Here is a 24,618-nt window from a genome sequence, read left to right as displayed (position 1 = left end):
GGGCAGAGCGTGCACCCTCTACCCGGAAATGTAAAATCATGCATATATACTTTTGGCCACCCGTGCCACCCTGTAGCGGTATATCTGCTATAGGGCGGTCGGGAAGCGGTTAAAAATAAGTGTTTTATTTGTGGTGCTCTCATACAGTTGTGTAGTTCCGCTTTAAATCTTCAGGATCCTTCAGCAATGCAACAGCCAACCCTTCCAGTAGAAGCAAGTTTTCTCAATTCCAACAATAAAGAATACAACACACCAAGTACACATTTTTGTTACCCCAGTTTACAAAACCAAACTACATAAAAGGTCTTGGCATTGCATGTAGAAGTGGACATTTCTCAGTGTTGCCTGTTTTCTGTCTCAATCACATAACAGACACAGGTGAATGCAGTGAACATGCTACAATGATGTGGTTTAATGGTTTGCACTCCTGCTTTGCAGCAATGGGGTCCTTTGTTTGGATCCTGGTCAGGATACCATCTGCATGGAGTTTGCTTGTTCCCCCTGTGCTTGTGTGGGTTTCCTTTGGGTACTCTAATGTCCTCTCACACTCCAAAAACATGCTGTTAGGCCAATTGGCTCTAGCATGGTTGGGTGTATGTGAATGAGGAACCTTAACCCCTTGGCACCGGTGCCTCCTGGCCCTTTAAGGGGTTTTTGACGCTGGGAGGCAGGGATTAGGGTCATGTGACCGCTGTGATTGGCGGTCACATAATCGGAAAGCTCCCAACAGCAAGTAGCGAGCGGCACCTTTGCACAGGGCACGCACATCCTTTGTTTACACATCGGGAAGGCAAATATGTGGCCCCTCAGCACCAAGGCCCAGCCACCGAGAGGCCGCATATTTGCGTGCACTCGAGCCAAGGAGTTAAAGTGGTTCTAAAGGCTGAAGGTTTATTTTTTTACCTTTGTGCATTTTATGCAAGAAGGTAAGAAACCTTCAGTATGCAGTCACCCCTCCCCCCATACTTACCTGAGCCTGATCTAAATACAGCAGTGTGCACCTGAGTAGAGGCTCTCATCCTCATTGGCTCAGACACAGCAGCAAGAGCCACTGGGGATGGGCTTTCAGCCAGGAAAGCCAATGGGGGACCTGAGAAGAGTAGGATAGTGGGATTGGGGTTGCTCTGTGCAAAACCATTACACAAGAGTAGGTAAGCATAACATGCTTGCTATGGAAAAAAAACAAACTATGCCTTTACAAACTACTTTAAATTGTAAACTCCTTGACGGCACAGACTGTAGTGAATGAAGTATGTAAAGTGCTGCATAAATTGTTGATGCTATAGAAGAATCTGTAATAAACCAGATTCTACATGGCCTTTCCAAAAACAAAGCCTGGTCAAGGGCATTGTTTGCCAAGTAGGCCATGGTCATCTGTGTTCTACAGTATCAAATATCAGTCATGTAACAGCAACGCAAGAAGAATTTCTCATTGAAGAACAGATTTCAGATGGTTGGAAAAAAAAAACAACTTTATTGAAGCTTCATTTACAAAATCATAGATCATTAATGAAGTGCTGTATGCAAAACCAGATAAAAGAAAAACAAATAGACAAAAATAAGACTTAAAAAAACCCAACCCTGTCTGTTACTCCCCCCCACCCCAAACCCCAGGGACCGAGAATAGTCTTTCGGCTTTTCAGATACACAATAAGCACCCGCAAACCCCTGATAAATTTGGTCCAAAAGCCGTGATAAAATGTTAGAGTAACAGTTTGAGAGGTTTAACAATAAAAGAATCAGGGTATGCAGCTCTTCTTTAGACTGTAACAATACAATGAACCACACTTGGAGGGTCTCTCAGCTTCAAAAAGGAATTATTCCGCCACTAACAAATTTTCAGAGCATGCCGCTTGCAAGAAATGGATTATCCCCACAAAAGTCACTTGGCAAAAGGAGTTTTATTTGGTTGATAGTTTGAAGCTGTAAAACCTCCCATCTTCAAAAGAGGCGACCAATCTCACCTGGTGTCTCCATTCCTAATGCAGGCAAACCACAGAAAGCAGGCAAGGATTGGAAAAGCTTGGAGGCCGTGTACATCTCTGATGCTGTCATATGGGACCAGTGCACCTCCCATCCATTTCCTGTCTGGGTGAAGCAGCACTGGTCTGCCCAGTGGTGTATTTGTGTTTTTCTTTAAAAATAAAATTGCAGAACAAACACGACTCTTGTGTGATGTTGTCAAATGCAGACTTGGACCTCTCCAAAAGTGTTGGGGCTCCAGTTGGTAAAAAAAAAAAACAAAACCCCAAAACAACAAAAAACAATCATCTTCATGTTCCCAAGTGCAGATAGTAAAGATCATAAGAATTCTGATTGGTGGCTATGGGCAAGAGAACGTCACCTTTGAGGTTCACGGCACAAACAGATACAATGTGCTGTAATCCAGAGCAACCAATCAGAAATCAGCTTTCAGGAGTTAGGCTGCATGCGATTTGTAGATTGGGGTTACTGCATACTTTGCTTCTCTAAAATTCCAATCTTGCACTGTTCTGAGATTGTAACAGCCAGTGGTAGAGCATGGCATCCCGAAGGATAAGTTTAATGAGCGGCATATTTAAAAAGGAAAAAAAAATATATAAGTAATGGCCTCTTGTAGGAGAAAGTAAAAAAACAAATACTTGACCCCTTACCATCAATCATTCGATACATCTGTATAATGCAACAGGCTCAGAGTTTTAATGCATGGTTCTATAGTTTGCCATTTCTGTAATACTAGGAGAAAAACGGACTGAACCATATAAAAATAAAAGAGCAGCAAAGACTAAGCCACAGTCAGGACTGCACCTATATAGGGAGGTTCACAGTGGACATTACAGGTTGATGCTAACGGCCTCTTGGTGGTGCAAAGTGCCTGCCCCAAGTGGACAGAACAATTAACTGTGGCATCCAAAAAACGTACTACCTCTTCAAAAAAAGAAGTTGATCACTTTAGAAGCAAAGAAAACAAAAAGTTAAAAACCGACCACTCCACCGGTGGAGCTCTTGTAGCCAAGCTCAGGAAAGCGATGCCGTTTATGGGCTGGTCACAGGCAGCTACAGCTAGTGGTGCACATTAGTGCATGATCACATGGCATCCCGCCAGTCACATTCTTATTTCTTTTTTAAAAATGGATGAAAGATCAGAGACTGCAATGTAGTACTGCATAAAGTTCATTATTGACTAGGCATAGATGGCTGTATAGTACACACGGAACAGGATCATTAAACAAACAAAACAAAAAAAAAAAAAAGATGGATTTGCACTGCAAGATGTGCTTTTCTCCCTAGATTCTATGGGTATTTTCTCTTTAAGGCCTGGTTATGGCCTAAACATTTCTATTGGGAAAGGTTAGAATGTCTGTCTGTGCCCTTATTGCCACTTTCTGCCCATCTAATGAATGTGGGACAGAACAGGAATTGGGGTGCAATCTAGGGTATCAGACGCAGACGACACTGAAGGAGATCCCCCCCTTCCCCAGTGGGGCACAGGCAGCAATTTAAAAACATGTATTAATAATGTAAGGTGTAGGGTTTAAACGCCTTTCAGGATATATATAATTTTTTTTTTTTTTGCAATCTATCTTTTTGCCCAGGTGATGGATGTCAGAAAGTTCAGGAAGCCATAAGAAATCTTCTCTGCCGAAACACAAAACCTTCTTTTCATAAACCCTTCCCACAGCATTTAGAACCAGAAGGAAATCATAACCCCTGCCCATACCCTAAACTAAAAAAATGGGCTGTAGCTGAGTTTTAGTTCTAAGTGTACCATAAAATCCACCTATGTAATTGTTCACAGTACTATTCCTTATATATTTTAGCAGAAACAAAGGTTATCCATCCCAAAAGCATACGAGGCCAGATGTACTGGATTATAATCAAGCACTTGTATTCACTTATAAAAACAATTAGACATGAACGTGCCCACTGTTAGATCAGCACACTGTGACCCAGCCGCCACCTGTGAACCCACCCGACAGCAAAAGACTGCCTGCTTGTTAATCAGCTCCGGTCAATCATCTCAAGTAAAGGCACGCCTGGCAATAAAGGGGTTAACAGCCTTTAAAATGCATTTTGCCAGCTCGCAGTAGTCAGCTGCGTGTTAAAAGCCTAATAAAAAGTTACTAGAAAAACAAAATATAATCTGCAAAACACTGCTCCCTTGCCAAAAGAAAAAAAAAAAAAAAGTTATGATTTGTAGTGTAAGAATCCAGCTCAGGTAATTATGGCAAAATTCTTTGTAGAGAGGAGTGCGCAAAACAGCGCCTTGCTGCAGCACCACCAAGCAGAGAGCTGTGATGCAGGATCCTCTCATAGGGACGACAGATGACGAATGTCTTACTGCCGGAGTTCCACATAATTAGCTGGGAAGAGCCCATATCGTTCCTTGCACATCCCTCTCCACCATCCATCATCAATCATCTCAATGTTCGTGATTATATCATCTGGGTCGAAGGAGATCTCGTCATCGCCAGCTGTGAAATAAAACATAAAAAAGGTTTCTGCAGTGTAACAAATATAAAATTATCTCAACCAAGGCAGTAAATTGGTTTTAATGTAATCTGACAGACCCAGGTATGCCTATTTTTGGCATGGTTACACTGGTCCAGCTTGGTCTAATAATGTAAGAATGTATATACCATACCTGTGGGATCCCTGTGTAAACTGCAGATTATTGTAGTAGGCATCATTTCCACAATAATCACTGCTATCATTTAGGTCCCATGCTGAGTGGCTGCACTGCTGATTACTAAACACAGGAGGGTGCTCGCTAGGCATGGATGCCGGTCACAAAACACCTTGCAATTTTCTCGATTAATGCAAATCGGTCTCTGGACGAGATGGAGAGGCAGGGTGGTGATGTCAGAGAATGCTGCTTGGTACAGGACCAGGAAGCTAGCAGTGGTGCCTACTACAGTAATTTCACTGGGATTGGCCAGGTATTATTATTATACAGAATTTATATAGCGCCAACAGTTTGCTCAGCATTTTACAATATAATGGTATGACATGTATACCAACAATGGGCCAAAAATATCTATACTTGGAACTCAACTTTAAATAAACACCAACTTCAGCTAAAAAATAAGCACTTTGCCTCAAGCTACACAGGGCCTACAAGATTTGTGTGTTCTTGCATACTTTGACTATTAGGCAATAAAAGGTTATGAAATATACACGGGGACCCTTCACTCCCTTTCCCCATGCACAATAAAAACACTTTTATAATTGAATAGATAATGCCTTACATTTAGAGAAATTTATTTTAATTAGTTTGTGTGTCATCATCAGCTCCTTCCTGAAAGTATGCCTGAGTTTCAAGGGGAGGATCAAGGCCTGCAGTGCATGAAACTACATTTCCACTGATACCATGGGAAATCACTGACGCGGTGGGTGGGGCAATGCTCAGGGCTGTTCACTGATTACTGGTAAACACCCACATAGCCAGCCACAGACTGCCGATAGTACATTTGTGATATGACTCAAAGTGAAAAACAATTATAGCTGCGGATGGGAGATTGAAATCTCCCACGGAAAAGGGAAGTGATAAAAGTATATCACCCCTCATTCCACAAACTAAGAGAAGGAAAAACAACTAAAAGCTGTTGCTCTATAGGGAGAAATCAGCAGCACCCAGAGGCTCAAACAGGAACATACATGAAAAAGGAGCCATAAGGGACATGATTGGAGACGAGAAAGGAGTAGAAACAGACTTTAAAAATAAAGGCACAGCATTTTTGCACAAGGTGAGGAAGAACCTTTATAATATTGTATTCCTCCTCACTGGATTTCAGCTTTAAAGCAACTGTAAATTTATTTTCTTTCCTCAAATAATAAACATGTTATACTTCCCTGCTCTGTGCACAGAGCAACCCCAAACCACCTCTTCTGGGGACCCACGCTGGGGCTCTAGGCTCCTCCCCTTCTGCTTATGCCACTATAAGCTGCCTCCTATGGGGATGTATGTGCAGGCTCGCTCCTGAGCTGGGCTGTGTGCATCCACAGACACGCAGAACTGCTTGATCCAGCTGTTAACCTTATTTTGACATCTGCCATTTTCAGAACCTTGATATGATTGTTCATATAATAAACCTGTCCATAAGAGGTTAATGAAAACTAGCGATTAAAATTTTAATGCGCAGACTAGTGCCTAAATGTTATTTCCATGAACATTCAGCAAAGATACTGCTTAGGCCTCATTCACATAGGCATACCTATCCATACAGCCACAACAACTGTGCATTCCCACACAGGATGCATCTGCATGCAGGTAGTCCCATTCATGACTATTGGGATGCAGCAGCTTTACAGACACAGCCGCTGATCCCAATCTGACAGCCATGCAAGTGTGTGTCCCTGAATACAGACAGTGTATATTCGGGACCACGCACCTGCATGGCTTTCAACAGCAGCTGCTACATCCCAATGGTCATGAATAGGACTGCCTGAATGCAGATACACGGAACCACTTGTGAATTCCATGTGGGCATGTGTGAACGAGATCTTACTGAGACATACATTAATTCGTGATAAAAACTTGCACATCTATACGTGAAATACTCTTAGAAACACAACAAACAAAATGTGCAAGTCAAAATAAAATGTACATTTTACAATGATCAATAAAACACATCTGCACTGTAGCCTCAATTTAAAAAAATGACAAATTATTTTAAAAAGGTTATTCAAAATGTATACAGTCTATACACATACCCAAACAGATATTGTGATACAATTGGCACACTTTGCTCGCCCTCGTTTTAAACAACTGTTCTGATAGCCTTCTGAACATTTCACACCTTTATCTAGGACAGGGGTCTCCACAAACTGCGGCCCGATGGCCGGATGTGGCCCTTTGCTAGCCTTTATCCGGCCCTTGGGGCACTATTCCTCCCAATGATATGAAGCAGTATTCCTCCCACTGACACCAACAATAGGGCAGTATTGATAACACTTATGTGGTACTATTCCTCCCATTAATACCAATGATGGGGCACTACTCTTCCTCCTGCTGACCACCATCCCTGAGGCCATGTTTATTCTCACCGATGCTGGGCCCGAAACATTTTCTACCCCCACTGGCCACACCACACTCCAGCCCTCTTATAGTCTGAAGGACCATAAACCGGCCCTTTGTTTGGTCATATTCCTAGATCAGGGGTCTCCAAACTTTTCAAACTCCACCTTTACATAAACCAGCTGATAATTTATATTTAGTGGCCTATATTTAGTGTCAAAGCAAGATGTGCAATGTGCAACAAGCCAGCACTTATCTTTCATTTTTAAAGCTGAAGTTTAATCTGCTTATACAGCATGTTACCTTCCCTGGATCGTACTCACTCCTCTCATCAACATACCAATAAAATAAAAATTAAAACCAAAAAAATGGTTTCATTAGGTCTCTTTGCTTCTCTATGCAATGCAGGCAGGAGATGGCAGCTGGGAGGGGCCAGAAGGAAGCTGAACATAGCTTCCTGTAAACAGGAAGCTGCGGTAATGCCCACATGTGATGCAGAGCCTCAATGACTGAACAAACTGAAATCCAATAAATGGAAGGGACAGGCCAAAGTCAGGCTGGGGAGGAAAGTGATAGATGATGCTGGACATTTTCCAAGAAATGAGGCTCTGACTTGATGCAACTTTTAATTCACAGTGTGAAAATCTTACAGCATGCAGTGAGGCCAGGGTAAAGACTGCTATACATCACTTCAATTTCAGGCCAATTTATGCTAAACTGGCTGAAATTCAAGCAGTGGATGCCCCTGTTTGCACCATCCAGCTCAACAAAAGATCAACTGATAAATCAGCTTTTGTCAAAGAAGGCAAGTGGAGAATTGTCAGCTGATCAGTGCCTGCATCTAAAAGCAGATGCAGCCACTGTAAAGTTGTCTATACAGTAGCAGAACAAACGTTCTGGCACAAACACTAGAAAATTCTTTGTACATTCTGTGACTAAGCTATATGTCAATTGAAAGTACTACAACATTTTGTTTGCTTTCAGCATTCAGTTTTAGAATGAATGTAATTTCCCAGCCAAAAAACACATTCACTGTTATAAATTAAAGGGAGAAAAAATTTTAGCTTCTGCCGATTCAAAATTATCTAGTCTTTGAGGTCAAAACTGAACGCCGATTTGACCCCACTAATGATTAGAAAATCGAACAAACATTCTTATGAGAAAAAATTTTGAACGAAATTCTACTAGTGTATAGCCAGCTTTAGGGTATTCCACCAGAAGCTGGAGCCAGTTGTCAGAATGGATCTTTACACTGACAGGACAAGTCTGGTTATTGCACATATGTGCATATTGCACATCCTCATTCATTCCTGCACTCATATAGCCCACATGAGTCACTGACATCAACCTACCTGCTTGATAATCATACAAAGCAATAGCTGTGAGTCCAAGGTCACTGTCATACTCTGCGTATGTGTTCTCCACTGAAAAGAGAATACAGCACATTACACAGATGTCACGTGTACCAACACTGAACATGAACAGACGTTTCATAACTGACAGATCAGTTACGATAAGTTTTTGATATACACCGTGTTTAGTTTGAAATGGCAGATCAGATCTAAAAAGAGCAAAAAATAAGACCATTAATGCGGTGATTTTGCATCAACCTTTTTGTTCATAATTTTTCTTCACTTCTTATCCTGTACACATAACCAGAAGTGAAAAAAAAAAAAAAAAAAAAAAAACCTTTAAAAAGTGAGAGGAAACCCCTCTTAAGACAGTTGATCATAAATCTATTCCTATCACACTTGTCCCTGAGTAAAGCCTTAAATATATTGGTGCTGCAGAAATGACCAGCTGATAAATTGAGTCCTGCACAGCTCTGGGACGTCATTTTGTGATATGGTCACTTTAATAAATTCTTGGACTATTAAATGAATCCATGGTGTGCTGGCAGCACACGCTTTTCCTCATATATTGATTAAAATGAAATTAAAATTTACACACACATTCTCCTTATACAACGTTCGTTGGACCAATGTCAAAAGCATTCTCCCAGTCTGCAGGGATTTACCCTGCATTTTCTCTAATATGATTTCCTAAGATTGTCAGCTCCACCTAGTGGCCAAAATGCAGCATTAGAAATCATATTAGAAAAATACAGGGAAAATGTGTGCAGGCTGGGAGAATGTTTGTGACGGTCTTCCAAAGAATGTTTTGTAAATTTACCCCATAGTCTCCACTGAAAATACTGAAACCTTCACAAAATCAGACGCAGAGAACAAAATATGTGAGCATCTTAAAGAGAAGTTGTAGCTGGAAGAGCTGGATTAGTATGACAGCCAAGAGCAGGAGTCCACAATGATACCTTACAAATTCCTTTCAAAGTGAATGACCAGGAGCAATCACGCAGACTAGAAATTCTGATTTCTGTGGCTGCATGCTAGTTAAAAGGAAGTGCTCCAGAAAGTACTCAAAGTGGACGTAAAGCCTTACATATTGTCACTGAAGCTACCGAGAGTTGTACCTGTTTATTGGTAGCCCTCTCTTATCCAGAGCTGCTCAAAGTATGTAGATCAAAAGCTGTTTCTTAGCTCCAGAAGGCATTTGATGGCGATCTGACTTTACACACTGCACAGCATAAAGCAGGGAGTCTAGTGTAATCTGAGACCTGAGTGGAGGGAATGGACACATCCCCCACCACACAGTCTCATAGTGAATTCTGTGTTGAGGGGATGAGTTTCGGTGGTCCTGCAGCCAACTACAGCAGGACAGTACGGACGTTCATGGTGTGTGCCCTGGAGAACAAAAGGGTTTTGGTGACGATCCCCCAGGCAACTACAGCTAAACAGTGCAGGTCTGTGGCATTAGCCCTGGATGAGAGAAGGGGCCTTGTGAGCTCCACTTATTGGTAGTCTTGGGACTCATTTCCGGTCAGTGTACCCTGTTTATCGTCACAGGTATAGTTCAGTTTTTTTTACTATAGTTACCTATGGCAATTTCGTGCCCCTGGGCCATACCTATGGACAATATTGAATCACCCTGATTGTTTTATTACAGATGGGATCCTAATGGATGACTTTATTATTCCAATACTACTTTAGTACTACCATATTAACGAATTCTGCCATCTACGGCTCACCCTTCTTGCACATAGGAAGGTTAGTATACATTTTGCAACATCTCCCAACCCCTGTATACGCAATTGTCACCCATATTATTTTGTGACATAATAATGATAAAACATTCTTTATGTCATCTGATCACTTTTCTAGGGTCCTTTCCACATACTAGAATTATTGATGATCAATGGTTGACGCACTCTGTCTGGGTCAGAATTGGTGATATGAGTATACTTCCCCCTACATAGTTCATATGATTGAATGCTTCTCTATGTGGCTTTATTAGTCCGGATTCGGTGACATTACTATACCTCCACTTGTGATTCTTGTCAGTTCTAACCTTACTATCATCTACCTCTTACTACTATCTAGGAAGGTCCATTCATGTCTTAACAGCTGCATATATTTTATATGTCAGGAAGTCCTCTGTGGGGCTGTCCGCGGCCCGTCCAGTCCTTTTTGGATCCCCCTGATGACTTGCCCTGGCTGTGAGGGCTGTGATCCCCCTTCCCCAACCCCCGCTATGATGTCTGTGGATTAAAGGTATATCCATATTATTTTTATGTTGAATGATGGGTAAATATAACATGTTATGTATAAATTTACACCAACTTTTTTTATCTAGTAACTCCTGAAGAAGCAGTATCTTCGCAAAATATGTTGAGTCACTATGGTCACTGATACCCGATTTATGTTTCCTTATACCCTTACTGGGACACGGTATATTTACATAGATCACATTTTATGTATCTATGAGATTTGTAACTGCACAGAGTGTATCACCCCATTGTGGGGTTCACACTCTCTACAGATGTTTTTATGAACTGCTGCACAATTGTGTATACTCAATAAAGTAAAAATTTTAATGAATATTGTTGCACTGTCTATAAAGTCCATTCTTTGGCCTTCCCTCTTATTGTATATATTATTAGCTTTACTGGGACGTGGCACTTGGGAGCTCTAATTATATCCCCCCAGTCATCACTCTGTGTCGGATATTGTTCATTTTTTCATTTCCGAGGTTTAGAGCAACTTAAAGTCAAAGTCAGCCACACAACTGGCATTTTCAGAAGGTTCTCAGAAATGGTTGCCTCCATCTTTCAGTAGTGTATTTTCTTCATGTTTGCTGGAACTGCCGACAGTCATGCAAAGATACAACTGATCAATCAAGAAATCTGGAGCAGTTTCCAATAGCAATTAATCAGGCCTCACTTTAATTTCCTGGGAATTGATTTGGCTGTAATAGGCAAAATCTCCTTGTGTGCCATTTAATTGCATGAAAATATAGGGCATACTGTCTTGGGACTACAGCTATTAGGAAACTATATTGCTGTATGGTAAACTATACTGGCAATTTTCATACTTTACTGTAACATTTCATAAAAATTTTCCACACTTTAAAACACAGGCAATATCTTCACATGTGACCTTTTCCTCAAAGCTTTGTTTTGGTGCACACTGGACACCATACATTACCATCTTGATAATCTGCTGATTCGTAAACTGCTTCGGTTTCCGCAGCCTCTTCTTTATGAGTCTCTGCTTCCTGGTAATCGGACTCTCCAGCATATACCGGTTCAGGCTCAGCTCTGGCTCTTGGTTGTTCCCTCTCATACAATGGGGTAGCGTCCTGCATTAGAAAAAATCTATCACTTGGATATCAGTCATGTAAATCAATCCACATAATTTGATGGAATTTGATACATTTAAAGTGGAACCAAAGCTTAAACTTATGTTGCATAGAACATGGAAAAGTTTGACTGTCAAATTTGTAGCCAGCTATCACTTGTTGGGGAGATTCCCTCTAATGTTCTCAACATTAAATATACCCCAGACTCTAGTGAGAAACATCGCCAGTCTTGGGGCACGTTCACACTATGTTGCTATCGTAATACGAGTTACTACACATCATATTGCAATGACATATTTTGGCAGCACACTGGAAGTTAGTGCATTGACATGTGTTGTGCTGCCAAATCAGCCAAAGGCCTGTGCTTACAGTCACTCTGCAAAAAGTAACATTAATAAGGTCCGGTTCACTTCTAGTCTACTCACGTTATTGTCAATAAAGCTCTGATGAAGGGGGTGGAGGGGGCTCTTGGACCCCCAAAACGCGTTGGACACTTTCTGGATTGTCCCCCTGACTTTTACTGAAATAAATTTGTATCTGGAACTCATAGCAGTGGTGTGGCCCTTCACTTTCAATTTTTGTTACTCTGCGCTCTAATGCAAGTCCATCGGTAAGGTGCATTAGAATGCCATTCAAATTAATTGCACTGCATCACACCATCGCATGTAAACTTGTGTTGAGGCGAAGTGTGTGTTGCCGCAACAATAGTGTTAACAGGTTCTTAGTATAATCACTTCACTGATACATGGAAACAAATACAAAAAGAACAATAGCAGCATACTTCTGTAACATGCTGTGCTCCTAGACATGGGTTTATGGTGCCACTGTCTATCAGTAGTCTACAGATGTAACATATTACATGCATTGATGAAAATGCTCTAGTACCCTGAGCTTCCATATTACAGAAACAAAAGCATCTGTACATAAATAACACATGTAGGTGGCCTTACTAGATTCTCACCTCATATACAGGACTTGCTGGGGCCTTCTCAATTACTTCTTTGGTTCTGGGGGAAGCTGGAGGAGAAGCAGGTTTGGCTTTTTCTTGCTCCTAAATATGTGGGGGTAAAAAAAAAAAAAAAAAGGGAAAATAAATATTAAAACTAGCTCATACAATTTATGGTATTTCATCAGGACAGATGGTTAGTTGTCCTCTAATTATACATTATACGGTCAAAGATTGCCAGAGCTTGCACCGGGGTGCTACCATAGAAGATCTATGGCGCCCAAGCTGTTCATGCTGATGGTACCAAACACTGGACATATTTTTCTGATGAGCCTGAGACATTAACAGGGCACAGACTGGATAGACAAAGCAGGTGACAAAAGCAAAATAAAGTCCTGCACCTACACAGCGTGATGACATACCAGCATAGTGGCTAGGTTTCTTTTTCCTAACGTTTTAATGTCAAAATAGTGACAAATTTGGCCCAGGGGACATGCAGAATTTGGGATAAAAAAAAAAAAGGAATGAATAAGATTCAAACATGGCATTGGTAAAAAATGTTAAGATACATGGTGTGGACATTACCACCATTAAAGTGGGAGGTAATGTTTACATTATAAAAAAAAGGGACAAAAAACATTGTGCAAATCTAAAACCCAGTATGCACATACTGAAATTCGGCCAGTTCAGCAGGACCTGGGCTAATTTTGATTTGTGTGTACCTCTCTCTGTTGAAAAGAAGCAGGCTTTGTTGAATGGTTATATTTGAAAACCAGCATTTGATTAGTGGTTGCAGCCAATGTCTGCAATCACTGATCTGTGTAGTTTGTCGGGGAGTTCCCCCTATCAGAATACAACAGTGCGGCAGGGTGTATCCCTGCATTAACATCACTTGTGCTGATGTGGGAAGTAGTCAGTTTTTTTTGTTTTTTCAACTGTACATGTAACCCAGCTTTAGCATGTATGAGCATGTGGACGGGGAGCTGAAGACAGATTATAGAAATGGGTTTGACAGTCTATGTACGTAGGTTATCCCTCCACAGTAGGGCCACAGATGGTAGGAGAGAGTGGTTGGGGTCCGCAGCATAGAGTAAAGAAGTAGGAGAAAAAGGAAAGTAAATAAGGGAGAGGAAGGAGGAAATTAAATGAAACAAAACAAAAACAAGGAAAGAAAGGATAAGGAGCAGGGTGAGGTAGGGATGGAAGAGGTGTGAGGAAAGGAAAAAGGGAAAGGGAGAGGAAGGGCCAGGGGTGAAGAATGCCCCAGAGACGGTCAGGCGGTCAGGGATGTCTAGATTGGCTCAAGGAAACCATTCGAAAATTCCAGTAATTAGGCAATATGTTGGGACGGCGAGCAATAATCGAATCATGGCTGCCAAATTAAGAGAAATTTATTGTATGTATTATTTAAGATAACTGACAACTTCTAATTGAGAAATGTGCTCTGTATTCAGCACTTTACATCTGTAAAGGAAATTTGTAAATTATGTATAAAATTGTATTCTATTTTGTATGCTTTGCCTAGGTATTGCACACTGCACTCATTGTGCACACGACAATAATAATATTTTCATTACATGTTTGCATTCTTTCAAGTCCCGATTAGAAATTAGCCTGCCTATGTAATGGCCCTTGCTAACATAAAAGTACAATTGTAATATTAATGTGATACCTAGGTCATCATGTGTATAAAAAAAAAAAAAAAAAAAAAAAAAACTTCAAATGTGCTGAATAATCAGAATAGTTATTTGGAAAGATGCAGAGTATCTTTTTGTGTATGTTCTCTACTAGAGTAATTATTCATTTGGAACAACTAATCAATATGTAGATAGGAGTCGACGGTCTATAAAATTTTCAGTAATAATGTCCGGAACACTCCGATAAAAGTTGGGAGGTGGAGAATTCAATGCTCAGGCAATAGTTTGTTTTGCGGCTGAGGGTGATGAGTGTGCATTCACAGTAAAAGATGGTTTGTGTGGAGAAGTTCCCCATGGTGTGCTGTGGCAAAGGCAGCTCCATAGGATACAAGAGAAAGTGTCACTCTAAAAGGAAAAACCTGGGGCAGGGGTCATGGCACGAGCTTAAAATGGAACATAGAAAAGAATTAAAAGATATCAAAGTTGCATACTAAGTCAGTGATCAAATCAGCAGCTGAAAGTGCTTAAAAAAACAAAAACTGGGGGTTGAATATCGCTTTAGGATTACAGAATACATATAGTTAAAAAAAAACAAAATAAATCTGTTTTGTGAGATCCATAGACAAAATCGGCAATGGTCATGTATAGTATGTTTAATACCACAAATGGTTAGTCATATAACTCACAAAAATACAAACACATGCCTTTTCAGTTTACATAATGTTCTACACTGACCTCAATATTCTTGCGAGCCTGTTCTTGTTCATGCTTCTCCTGTGCCATCCTCTGTGCCCTCTCCATCTCTGCCTTCTTCCGGTCCTCCTGCTCTTTTTCTTTTGCAAGGTTTTCAAAGTTTGCCCGGATATTGCTGGCTTTATTTCCCTCTGTAAAGCATATAAATTGTGTATTTTCAAAGAAACCACCAATTATTTGACATACTAGAACATGATGTATATTGAGAAAAAGAAATCATTAAAGTGGACTTGAACTCAAAAAGTCAAGATCTGCTATGTTACAGGGACCAACTAGGAAAGGTAAGTGCACCTAAGCAGTAACCTGAAAAAAGTACTTTCTAAATCTTAAATTCCTCCTGAAAATTAGACATGTATGACCTGTGCCTAGGCAGTCCTATACCTTGAGCCTCATAGCTGTATATCAGAGGTGAGATCATCTAAGTAACTGCTGACTGACTACTTGCCTTACTAGATTTAGGCTGGCCATAGATGGATCAAAATTTGAACGGTTCAGAAGGGACTGGTTGCATTTTGATCCATCTATGGCTGTTCCTGTCAGACAGACTTTGATCAAATTATCGACTCCTCTTGAATGGATTGTTGGTCAATTTAAATTCAATCAGCACCTGCAGCCAATCAGCTGTAGCGCTGATTAGTGTATTCTGATATTAAAAGAGCCTTCATTGTCAAAATACAATAGTGCAGCGGGAAGGATGCCTCTATCCATCTTGCTTCTGTGGGTGGGGATTCTGTCTTTTTGTTATTTTTTTTTTCTCAATCTGCCTGTTGATCCATGTATGGCCAGCTTTAGGGTGATATTTTGAGATGTCAATACTATGCTGCTCACTGTTCTTCTTGCTGGAGAGGAAGCTGTACCTAAAGGAACTGTAGTCGAAGGATCTCCCCCGCTTCAACCTCATTTATTCCGTGGATCTGTGCTTTCTCTACTTTTGCTACTTAATATTTCTTCTGCCAGTTTTCAGATCATCAATTAACAGGGGTCAGCTTTGATATCAAGGAGCAAAGTCCTGATCTGCTAAAATGGTCTCATCACAAATACAGTGCATAACAAGGCACAGAAATAATTTTCTCTGCTTGCCTTTTTGGGCAGAGCTCCCACAGTTCCGACTGCAAAGATTATTCTGATCATACAGGTTTCAATTACTTCTTGACACGAAGGGGTTGGAGCAGGATTTTAAGCTAAACTCCCAGTAAAATAAAAAATGGACTCCTGCAGTGGACCGCCTGGACCACAAGGGTTAAATGATTATTTTTTTTCTAAAAGGAGAATATAAAAAGCAGCCCTTTTCACTTACAGTGCAGGACCCTGATTCTGCATTATACAGGATGGTGTCCAAGTGAAATCACTGAAATGGTGAAGAGAAGATGCTTGGGAGATCGCTTATGCAACTGGAAGGCGGAAAGGGATATGTTATCCCCAAGACAAAAATAAGCATTTAACCCTTGTACTGCTTTGGAAATGGGTAGCCACACTGCAAGGGTAACACTTTTCCCTGAAGTTTAACTTTACAAGAAAAAAATAAATTCCTTGGTAGATAATAAACCAACCGACAAACAGTTCATATTTCTTCAACAGAATCATTTTGTGATAATTTGGGTACTATTTAAAGCAGAACTAAAGAGATTTTTAAAACGTTACACATGCCAGGAACGTAACTGTCCCATTTTCTGGTGCTCTCAATCAAACTGTCCTTCAAATGGCTGGTAACATAACTGAACACATGTGCAGCATCATGGCAGTTCAAGATCAAACAGCGGCTAAAATAGCAGCTTCCATGGCTGAAAAATTATAGGAGGGTTTATTTTCACTTTAAAAAGGAGCTACAGCCAAGCACTCAACTTTTGTAACCTTTCTGCTGGCAAGACAACAGTGCAGTCTTTATAACCAGGTTAAATAGTCCTGTTATCATCACTAATAGCCTCAGTCCATTGAGTGAAGATTACAATATAACATCTGTGTGGTTATCTACCAAGTCCTGGAAAAGTCTGACACTAAAATACAAATTCCTCTACAATAGATATAACATAACTTGGTATATTCAAATAATTGCAGCTGAACTCCAATACATATCAAGTTTTTTCAACACCTACGATTTACCCATGTACCACAGCACAACAGGTTTGATTTATTGCTCTCCACCCCATCAGCAAATATTCAGCTTTCCCTTGTCCCTAGCAGATGAATGGGGAGGCAGTGGTATGAAGAAAATACCGGTTACTTCCAGGTACCGTGGAGTATGTAACTCAGTCCACTCAGATTTTAAAAACACACATGTAAGTGCAGTTTTTAATTCAAGCTGGAGGTCATATTACATCTTGTCTGCATTGGTGGATATTTGAAGTACCCCTGGTTGAATATTGTCAGTCCATGTAACAGTGTTGGGTCACTCATTATGCAGCAACAATGTAGAATGGGAAAATTCTACAGCACTGTCTAAGTGCAGCAACGCAAAAGGATAAATATTGGCTACTGGGGGAAGGGGGATTATAGTGAATCTGTTGCTTTGCCCTTCATCAGCAAAGCAAATGGAAGTTTTCTTTTTTAATGCTTACTTTTTTGCTGTAGAATTCCCATCCAACGTACTCCCATCAGCCACAATGGTTTTCTGGCACCTGTGTAAATCCTATCCAATGATGTCCTATGAAGCCTTGTGCTCCTTGTGGAGCACTGTTAGTGCTGGCACACTAATATCAACCTGGTGACCACAGGAAGCATGGGTGACAAGGTTGCTCCTGCTCAGGAAGCGTTGTCACCTTTAGGCTGTTGGTTTGCAAATTGGCAGGATCACCAGGCAGAAAAACAACTAAGAAAAGGCAAACGACGACGACGCTGGGACTAGAGGGGGGAGCCATTTTAATAATTTTAGATTAACGTGCATTTTAATAGCCAATTAAAGTACCTCTCGAAGAGTCCATATCAAAAGGATGGCAAATAGTTATTACATACCGACTTCCACTGGTCGAGTTCTTTGGTAACTTGGTGCCACTTTCTCTATATCTTCAAAGGATGCAGCCGCCTGTAAAATGTAAAGCATACGTAACAGGTATTGATGTGTTCTCTTTAGTGCATACACATACTGTACAATGCAAACCAAATTTATTCACTATGTCTATTGACTACATAATGAAAGCAAAAGAAAATGTTGTATGCCAAGCATGACTTAGACATTATGGATGATGCTGAAACTGACCCATGAAGCAATTATGCCAGTATTCCTTGAACTCAACTTAAAGTGCATCTAAACTAATGCACCAAACATCAATTACATGTGAGAACCCAAGTGTGGGTTCCCAGTGACTAGTAGCCCTGTTGAAAGCAACGGTAGGCTCCCCCAGCTAATCGTGCCCACTTGCATGTAATCGCTCATGCAGCGATCATATACGAGTAGAGTAGGGAAGGGTTAGAACCGGTCAGTTTTTTTTTTTTGACTGCGCTCGGTGTTGCTGTGGGGAGATTCCCCCCATAACCTACTTTATCCAAAAACTGGGGGAGGCATGAGGTGCCACTGTGACTATGTGCTGCAAAGGGGGGTGGCGAGTGGGTGGCAACGTGGCTGTAAATTGAGAAAAGCAGTTAAAGTGGTGTCAGCCCTCTATGGTAAGTGCTGAAAAAAGGAGGCATAGAGGCAGGATCAATATGTGATGGGGGGTGGAAGGGAAACTGACAACTGAAGATAATGTAAAAGTCTACATTCAATGTACTACTGACACTGAAAAATGTAATTTTGCCAGTATGTACAATTTAGGACACTTCGCAAGCTGCAAATACATAGACTTCAGTATTTAGTTTGATTCCAGAAAACTAGAAATATGCTACACTGGAAACATGCATGGCCTAGCAAAGTCAACAGAAGTAATTGTGAAACAGCAGAACAATGAAACAGCTTGTTAATTTCATATTGTTAAATCATAAATGAATTTCAATTAACATATGTTTGTATTGCTCCTGCAGACTGTGAAAGAAATGCCAGTATGCATTTTAGTGTGGGTTTCATCCTAAGCAAGATATACTGGCAAATTACCAATCACTGGCCTAAACTGACCCTAGTGCGTGTATTCATGCACATATCTAATGTCCACAGGACTGCTGGTATAATATAAATATCATGTAAGTTTTAAGTTCTACTTTCATATTTCGCCACTGTGCAATTCTGGCTTTCCCTGGCATTCCCCAGTGACATTAAGCCTCCCTCTCCAGTTAGATCCCACATTATTAGTTTTACCCCATTATCTCTTCTTCAGAACACTCACTGTGTTTTTCCCATGTGTACACACACACACACACACAGACACACACACACACACACACACACACACACACACACCTTTCCCTTCCGGCGTGGGCACTCACACTGGTGTTTCCCCTGTATCCCCCTCGGCCACATACACACTTTGGGGTTTTTCCCCTTTATTACTCCTCCAAAACACACACACACACACACACACACACACACACACACACTGGTCTCTCCCTTGTATCCCACCACTGGCGCACGCACAGTTTGTACCCCTGTATCCCCCCCCCCCCCCCCCCTTCAGCACACACATTGGTCTGTCCTCTAACTCTTTTCTCCAACTCTCTAGTTTCACTTCAAGAGACCCATCTGTCTGCAGTCACACTCTGTCTATGCAAACTGCACATTGAACACTGTGCATGTCCTCCCTGTATACAATGCACTCTGAGCACAGACACATGGTCTAGCGTACGTGCCAAGTGTGCTCAAATTCATGTGGCCCGCACACCTCTCCTGCAGGTGCAGCATCTCACTCATCTCCGCCCCCACCCCGTCTCAAATGTCAGCAGCAGAGAAGAGCACAGAACAACTCCGCCAGATCCTACTCTTCTCTGTGAAGCCGTGAAGAGGCTTGTGTCTGCCTTACCCCAACCCCCTGCCCATCCCCCCTGTCTTGGCAGTCAGCAGCAGAGGGGACAATAGAACTCCCCCCACAGATGCTGCCCCTCTGTGCAGCCGTAGCACCCCCTTGTCTTTGCCTCCTCTGGTCTCGGCATTCGTCAGACTCTGGCAGCTGAATCCAGCCCTCCTCTGGTTCTTCTCCAGACCCTGCACTTTCTGCTTCCCAGCTCCACCTCCAGCAGCACAAGGTAAGGGAGGTGCACTGTGATGTAAAAGAGGGTGAGGGAACTTTTGTCTTCTAATGGTGGTGGGGTGGGGGCACTTAACATCTGATATAAGGGAAAGTGGAGTTCTCTGGACATTAGTCTTACAGACACAACTGGCCCTTTGAGGGCAACCACAAAGCTGATGCACCCAGCAATGAAATGGAGTTTGACACCCCTGCTCTAGAGTTTCGGCACTCATAGTGAAGCTCCTTTCAGCAGCAGCCTCTGCCCCCCTCTGTAGTGGTCATTTCCCATTGTGCAGTCCAGGGATTGGGTTTGAATGCGTTAGGTCACCCAGTAGTCGCATGCCTGTATCCTGCCACAGTACAGGTGTGTTAACTCCTCAGTGCCCAGTCCTCTACATGTAAGTGATGACCATTAAATGCCCAGTACTCTGCCCATGAACATTATCTCCTCAGTATTCAGTCCCTAGGCATGCATGTTAACCTCTCAGTGCCAAGTATCAAGCTCATGTATGTAAACCCCTCAGCACTCACTACCCAATGTGTGTGCTTTAAATGCTTAGCGCCTATCCTTTTGCTTATGTGCATTAATCTCTATGCTGACAGTACCCAGTGAATTTAACTCTTAGCAGCTAGCCCCCAGGATATGCATAACACCCACTTTGCACCCAGCGCACATCCATCAACCCCTCAGCACCCAGTCTCCAGCACATGTGCGATAATCTCTCCCAATGATTCCATGGACCACGCCAAATAAAGGTCACATCTCTAACAATTGTGCCACAGTGGGGATCTGAGCTCCAATGCTCCATTTTCTGTTGACACAGTTCCTTAAAACAAAGCCTTGTCCCATCTCCCACATCACTGAATTTTGGGGATTCCTTTTCAACCACTAATTGTCCCCAATTGCACTGACACACTTCTGTTTTAGGATCCTCTCTGCTACCTTCACTGATCACAGTACTGCCAACACAATACTCACCACCTCCACTGTTCCACAAAAACCTGCTTCAGTTTCCAGGGCCCATTTCGTGGATATGGATTTTTAACAGATCCTGTGTGCTGCTCTATAATTAGTTTAGAAAAATGGAAGCCACATACATTATGAGGCACAATTCCCTACCACCATCATTCACCTGGATGGCTAGGATCATAGTTTTTTTGTGATTTTACCAATAATTGGAAAGATCCGTAACCATCACTTGTGAGTCAAGAGATCAACTTCTTTCCGCTGTCATACCAGCCACAATCCCCTCCTGCACACATTACCCACTGTCATTCTTATGGACACCTCCCTGGCACCTACTGCCATAACTACCATACTCCTCTCCTGCACATTCTGCCCACCGTTTTACTGTCTGTACTCTTCTCCTGCACAAAAATTCACTCTGTATTACTCTCCGCACCCCTCTTCTGTGCATACTTCTTGCTGCCATGCACCGCACGCTTTCCTCCTGCCTATATTGTCCCCAACAAATCCTCTGCACTCATCTACTGCACATTGCCTTCTATCAAAAAATTCAAACTTCTAGGCTTACTACACCCAATCATACCCTCCGCGATCTTCTGCACATGCTGCCTTATCATAAGCTAACGAGCCGGGCCCTCTGTTTCCTCTTGTACTAAATTGTATTGTAACTGTAATGTCTACCTTCATTTTGTAAAGTGCTGTGCAAACTGTTGGAGCTATATAAATCCTGTATAATAATAATACATATTGCACTCCTTTCTTGCACATACTGCCTGTTATAGCTCCCACACTCCTCTCTTGGACATACTGCCTGCTTTCACATGCCCATCTGTAACAGCTCTCCCTGCTCTAACAGGCTTTAATAAGGCATCCAGGGCTATTGGCTCCCACTGCTGTCAGTCAAGCCTTGTGATGAGGGAACAGAGCTGAACCATGCTGTCTTTGTCTATGGACGCAGGCAATGCAGCTGAGGACTGGCCCTGCAGGTGTGCCACCATAGGTTCTTCCTTGAGACACAGATCAAAAGCACAAATATTGTTTTTCCTGTAATATATGAAGATACCTTGTCCATTCGATCTTTCTGTACACCATATTTTCCACCGAATCCCTTGGCATAATCTATAAGCATATCGGCAAATAGGGTGTTAATTGAAAAAGAACGTCACACATTTTGAATAATACATGAAAAAAACAAAAACACAAAAAAAAAAAAGCAAAAAAAAAAAAAGCAAAAACAAAAACGTATTCCAAGACTGATGGGAGACCAATATAGCTTTCATTTGCAACAGACTGCTGCAAGGTGTAGAATTACTAGCTGTTACATTTGAGGCCTAGTAATGGCTGCCATACAGAAAATGTTAAGCCAATTGTGCCACTATAAATAGGAGGAACTAAGGAGTGTGTTAAGAAATGTCAGAAGCACTACAGACCATAAGGGGACTACCCACCACTACAACAAGCGAGCTCAGGTAAGCATTTATTTCATATAGTTTTACAGTGCTTGCCATGTTAGCTATTGTTTGGAAACTGAATGTGTTTGTCCTGACAGGTTTATTCTAAAAGTTCAGAGTGCCGTTTATGCCCCCTCCTCCTGAAAACTCTAGCTTGCCTGGCTGTCATGCTGAGTTTCTTCAAAACTGTCAAACACTGACCCAAGACAAATATGGATAGAAAAAGGCCTCTGAATTTTCTAATCCGCACAACTGGTTCTTAACTCAAAATGTAATTAAGTTATTGGGCCAGCACTGCAGTTAGCCAACATTTAGATAAGGTAATTAACAGTGGCATCCCCAAATATCTCTCATGAGAGGTTCACTTTAAGGCTACGTTCACACTAGCCTTGTGTGCAGGCGGCAGAGAGGCGTTTGGGAAGCATTTCTACCGCTTCCCAAACGCCTCTGCCAACTCTGCACATTACAGCACATGGTGCTGTTCTAACAGGAGCGTTTGCGTCGCGTCGCGGCAAAACGGACGCCTCTGGTCGAGTCAGGAGGCTTTGAAGCCTCCTATTCTCGTCTATGGTGCCGCTCCACAAACGCCCGGCCGGCGTTTGCGGTGCGGTTGCGACGCGGTTGCGGAGCGGTAACACCACTCAAACTGCATTATAGGCGTTTGTGGGGCGTTATTAACGCTCGGCAAACGCCTAGCAACCGCTGCTAAACCGCGCATGCGGCGTTTGCGTAGCGTTTGCCGAGCGTTAAAAACGCTCCGCAAACACCGGACCAACGCTTGCCAAACACTATAGGGGCGTTTGGCAAGCGTTGGCAAAACAGCCTAGTGTGAACGAGCCCTAAAGATGAAATCTAGGCATGATATTTTATACATAGTTACATTGGTCCAGCTTGGACCAAGTTAACTATGCATTTACCTTATCAGGTTGATGCCCCCAGAAGCTGGAAATTACTGAAGTAGACATCACTACTCCTGTGATTTCCACTTGCCTCTGGGTCCTGTGCTGAGCTAACTGGCCTGCTGCATTCTGAACACAGGAAGTCATCTGTTCAGCATAGGTATTGTTGAGTGCATGCTTTGTATTTTCCAAATGAATGCAAAGATTTCTCTGCCTGGATGAGTTGGAGAGTGACATCCTCCATCCAATCAGAAACGCTTGGTATTTTCTGAATGAATACACAGCATTCTTTGAATGGCACCAGTGCTGAGTGGCAGGCTTCTTGTGTTCAGTGAGCAGAAGTGCAGACACTCAGCACAAGATCCAGAAGCAGGTAAAGAGCACTGGAGTAAAGGTGTATACTTCAGTGATTTCCAGCTCCCAGGAAGCATTGGCCATGTATGGTATATACATAGTTACATTGGCCCAAACTGGACCAGTGCAACTATGTGTAAAATATCTATACCTGGAATTCATCTTTAAAGATCTTCATGTGGGCCGGAACTCAAAAATGAAGATCTGGGCTCTGTTCTGAAGATCTGTTTATGCAAAACATCTAGAAACTAACTGTGCCACTTTTCTCAGGGTTTTCTTAAATTAGGTTTTCTAAAACTTTAAAGCTATTCTTAATATGTTGAATCAAAAAGCAACTTTTTCTAATTGCGAAAATAGAATTTTACATGCTATATATAACACAAAAGAAATGTAACTATAATCCAATAGCACTCTTTTTTTAAGCCATCAAATTTCAACTGAAAAAAATCTGTGATTAAAATGTATACCAACTGTGAAAACAAGATTACTGTATGCACCCGTTAAACTGGGCTAGTCTGGTTATTTCATTATAAGTGGGTACACTGTTAATTATGTAAGTACGAGTTTTGTTTGAGTTCTACTTTTAGCAAGACTTCAGTCACACATTCATTTAAAAAAAAAAAAACACTTCTGGGGGAAAAGGTTATGTCAAGTTTTTCTCCTCTGGCTTTTTTTTTTTCTTTAAATTTTGGTTTCCTCTCTTGAAGGCCACTGAGGAAGTCAGTGAAAATCTCACTCGGGGGACACAAAACAAAAACCAAGGAGAGTTTTAACTTTTTAACTCTTCTCCACTCTCCCCAGAATGCTGAGGACAGGTTGACTGAAGTCC

The 24,618-nt window shown here is 41.8% G+C and overlaps 1 protein-coding gene and 1 long non-coding RNA gene across 4 annotated transcripts in view; one reads left to right on the top strand and one right to left on the bottom strand.

Annotated features, from left to right (window-relative positions):
* Positions 1-1,454: 1,454 nt before the first annotated feature.
* Positions 1,455-24,618, bottom strand: part of CTTN (cortactin) — an 82,411-nt gene continuing 59,247 nt past the window's right edge. For all 3 annotated transcript variants that reach the window (XM_089684596.1, XM_089684594.1, XM_089684595.1), the window contains 7 exons: positions 22,149-22,204; positions 17,978-18,047; positions 15,011-15,159; positions 12,654-12,743; positions 11,539-11,692; positions 8,350-8,421; positions 1,455-4,454 (listed from right to left, as the gene is read on the bottom strand). In XM_089684596.1, the coding sequence (XP_089540722.1) occupies positions 4,318-4,454; positions 8,350-8,421; positions 11,539-11,692; positions 12,654-12,743; positions 15,011-15,159; positions 17,978-18,047; positions 22,149-22,204 (728 nt within the window). In that variant the 3' untranslated portion in view covers positions 1,455-4,317. The remainder of the gene's footprint in view (positions 4,455-8,349; positions 8,422-11,538; positions 11,693-12,653; positions 12,744-15,010; positions 15,160-17,977; positions 18,048-22,148; positions 22,205-24,618) is intronic.
* LOC149456715 (uncharacterized) lies at positions 5,444-10,932 on the top strand. The gene is made up of 3 exons (XR_016313822.1): positions 5,444-5,726; positions 10,481-10,605; positions 10,688-10,932. It is a non-coding gene; the product is annotated as an uncharacterized LOC149456715 (long non-coding RNA).

This window comes from Staurois parvus, unplaced genomic scaffold (assembly GCF_062004578.1).
Source record: "Staurois parvus isolate SC_StPar_1 unplaced genomic scaffold, SC_StPar_1.0 ptg000350l, whole genome shotgun sequence".
NCBI classification, from domain to species: Eukaryota; Metazoa; Chordata; class Amphibia; order Anura; family Ranidae; genus Staurois; species Staurois parvus.
Note: the sequence above shows the minus strand (reverse complement) of the source record. Positions and strands in the feature narration are given on the sequence as shown.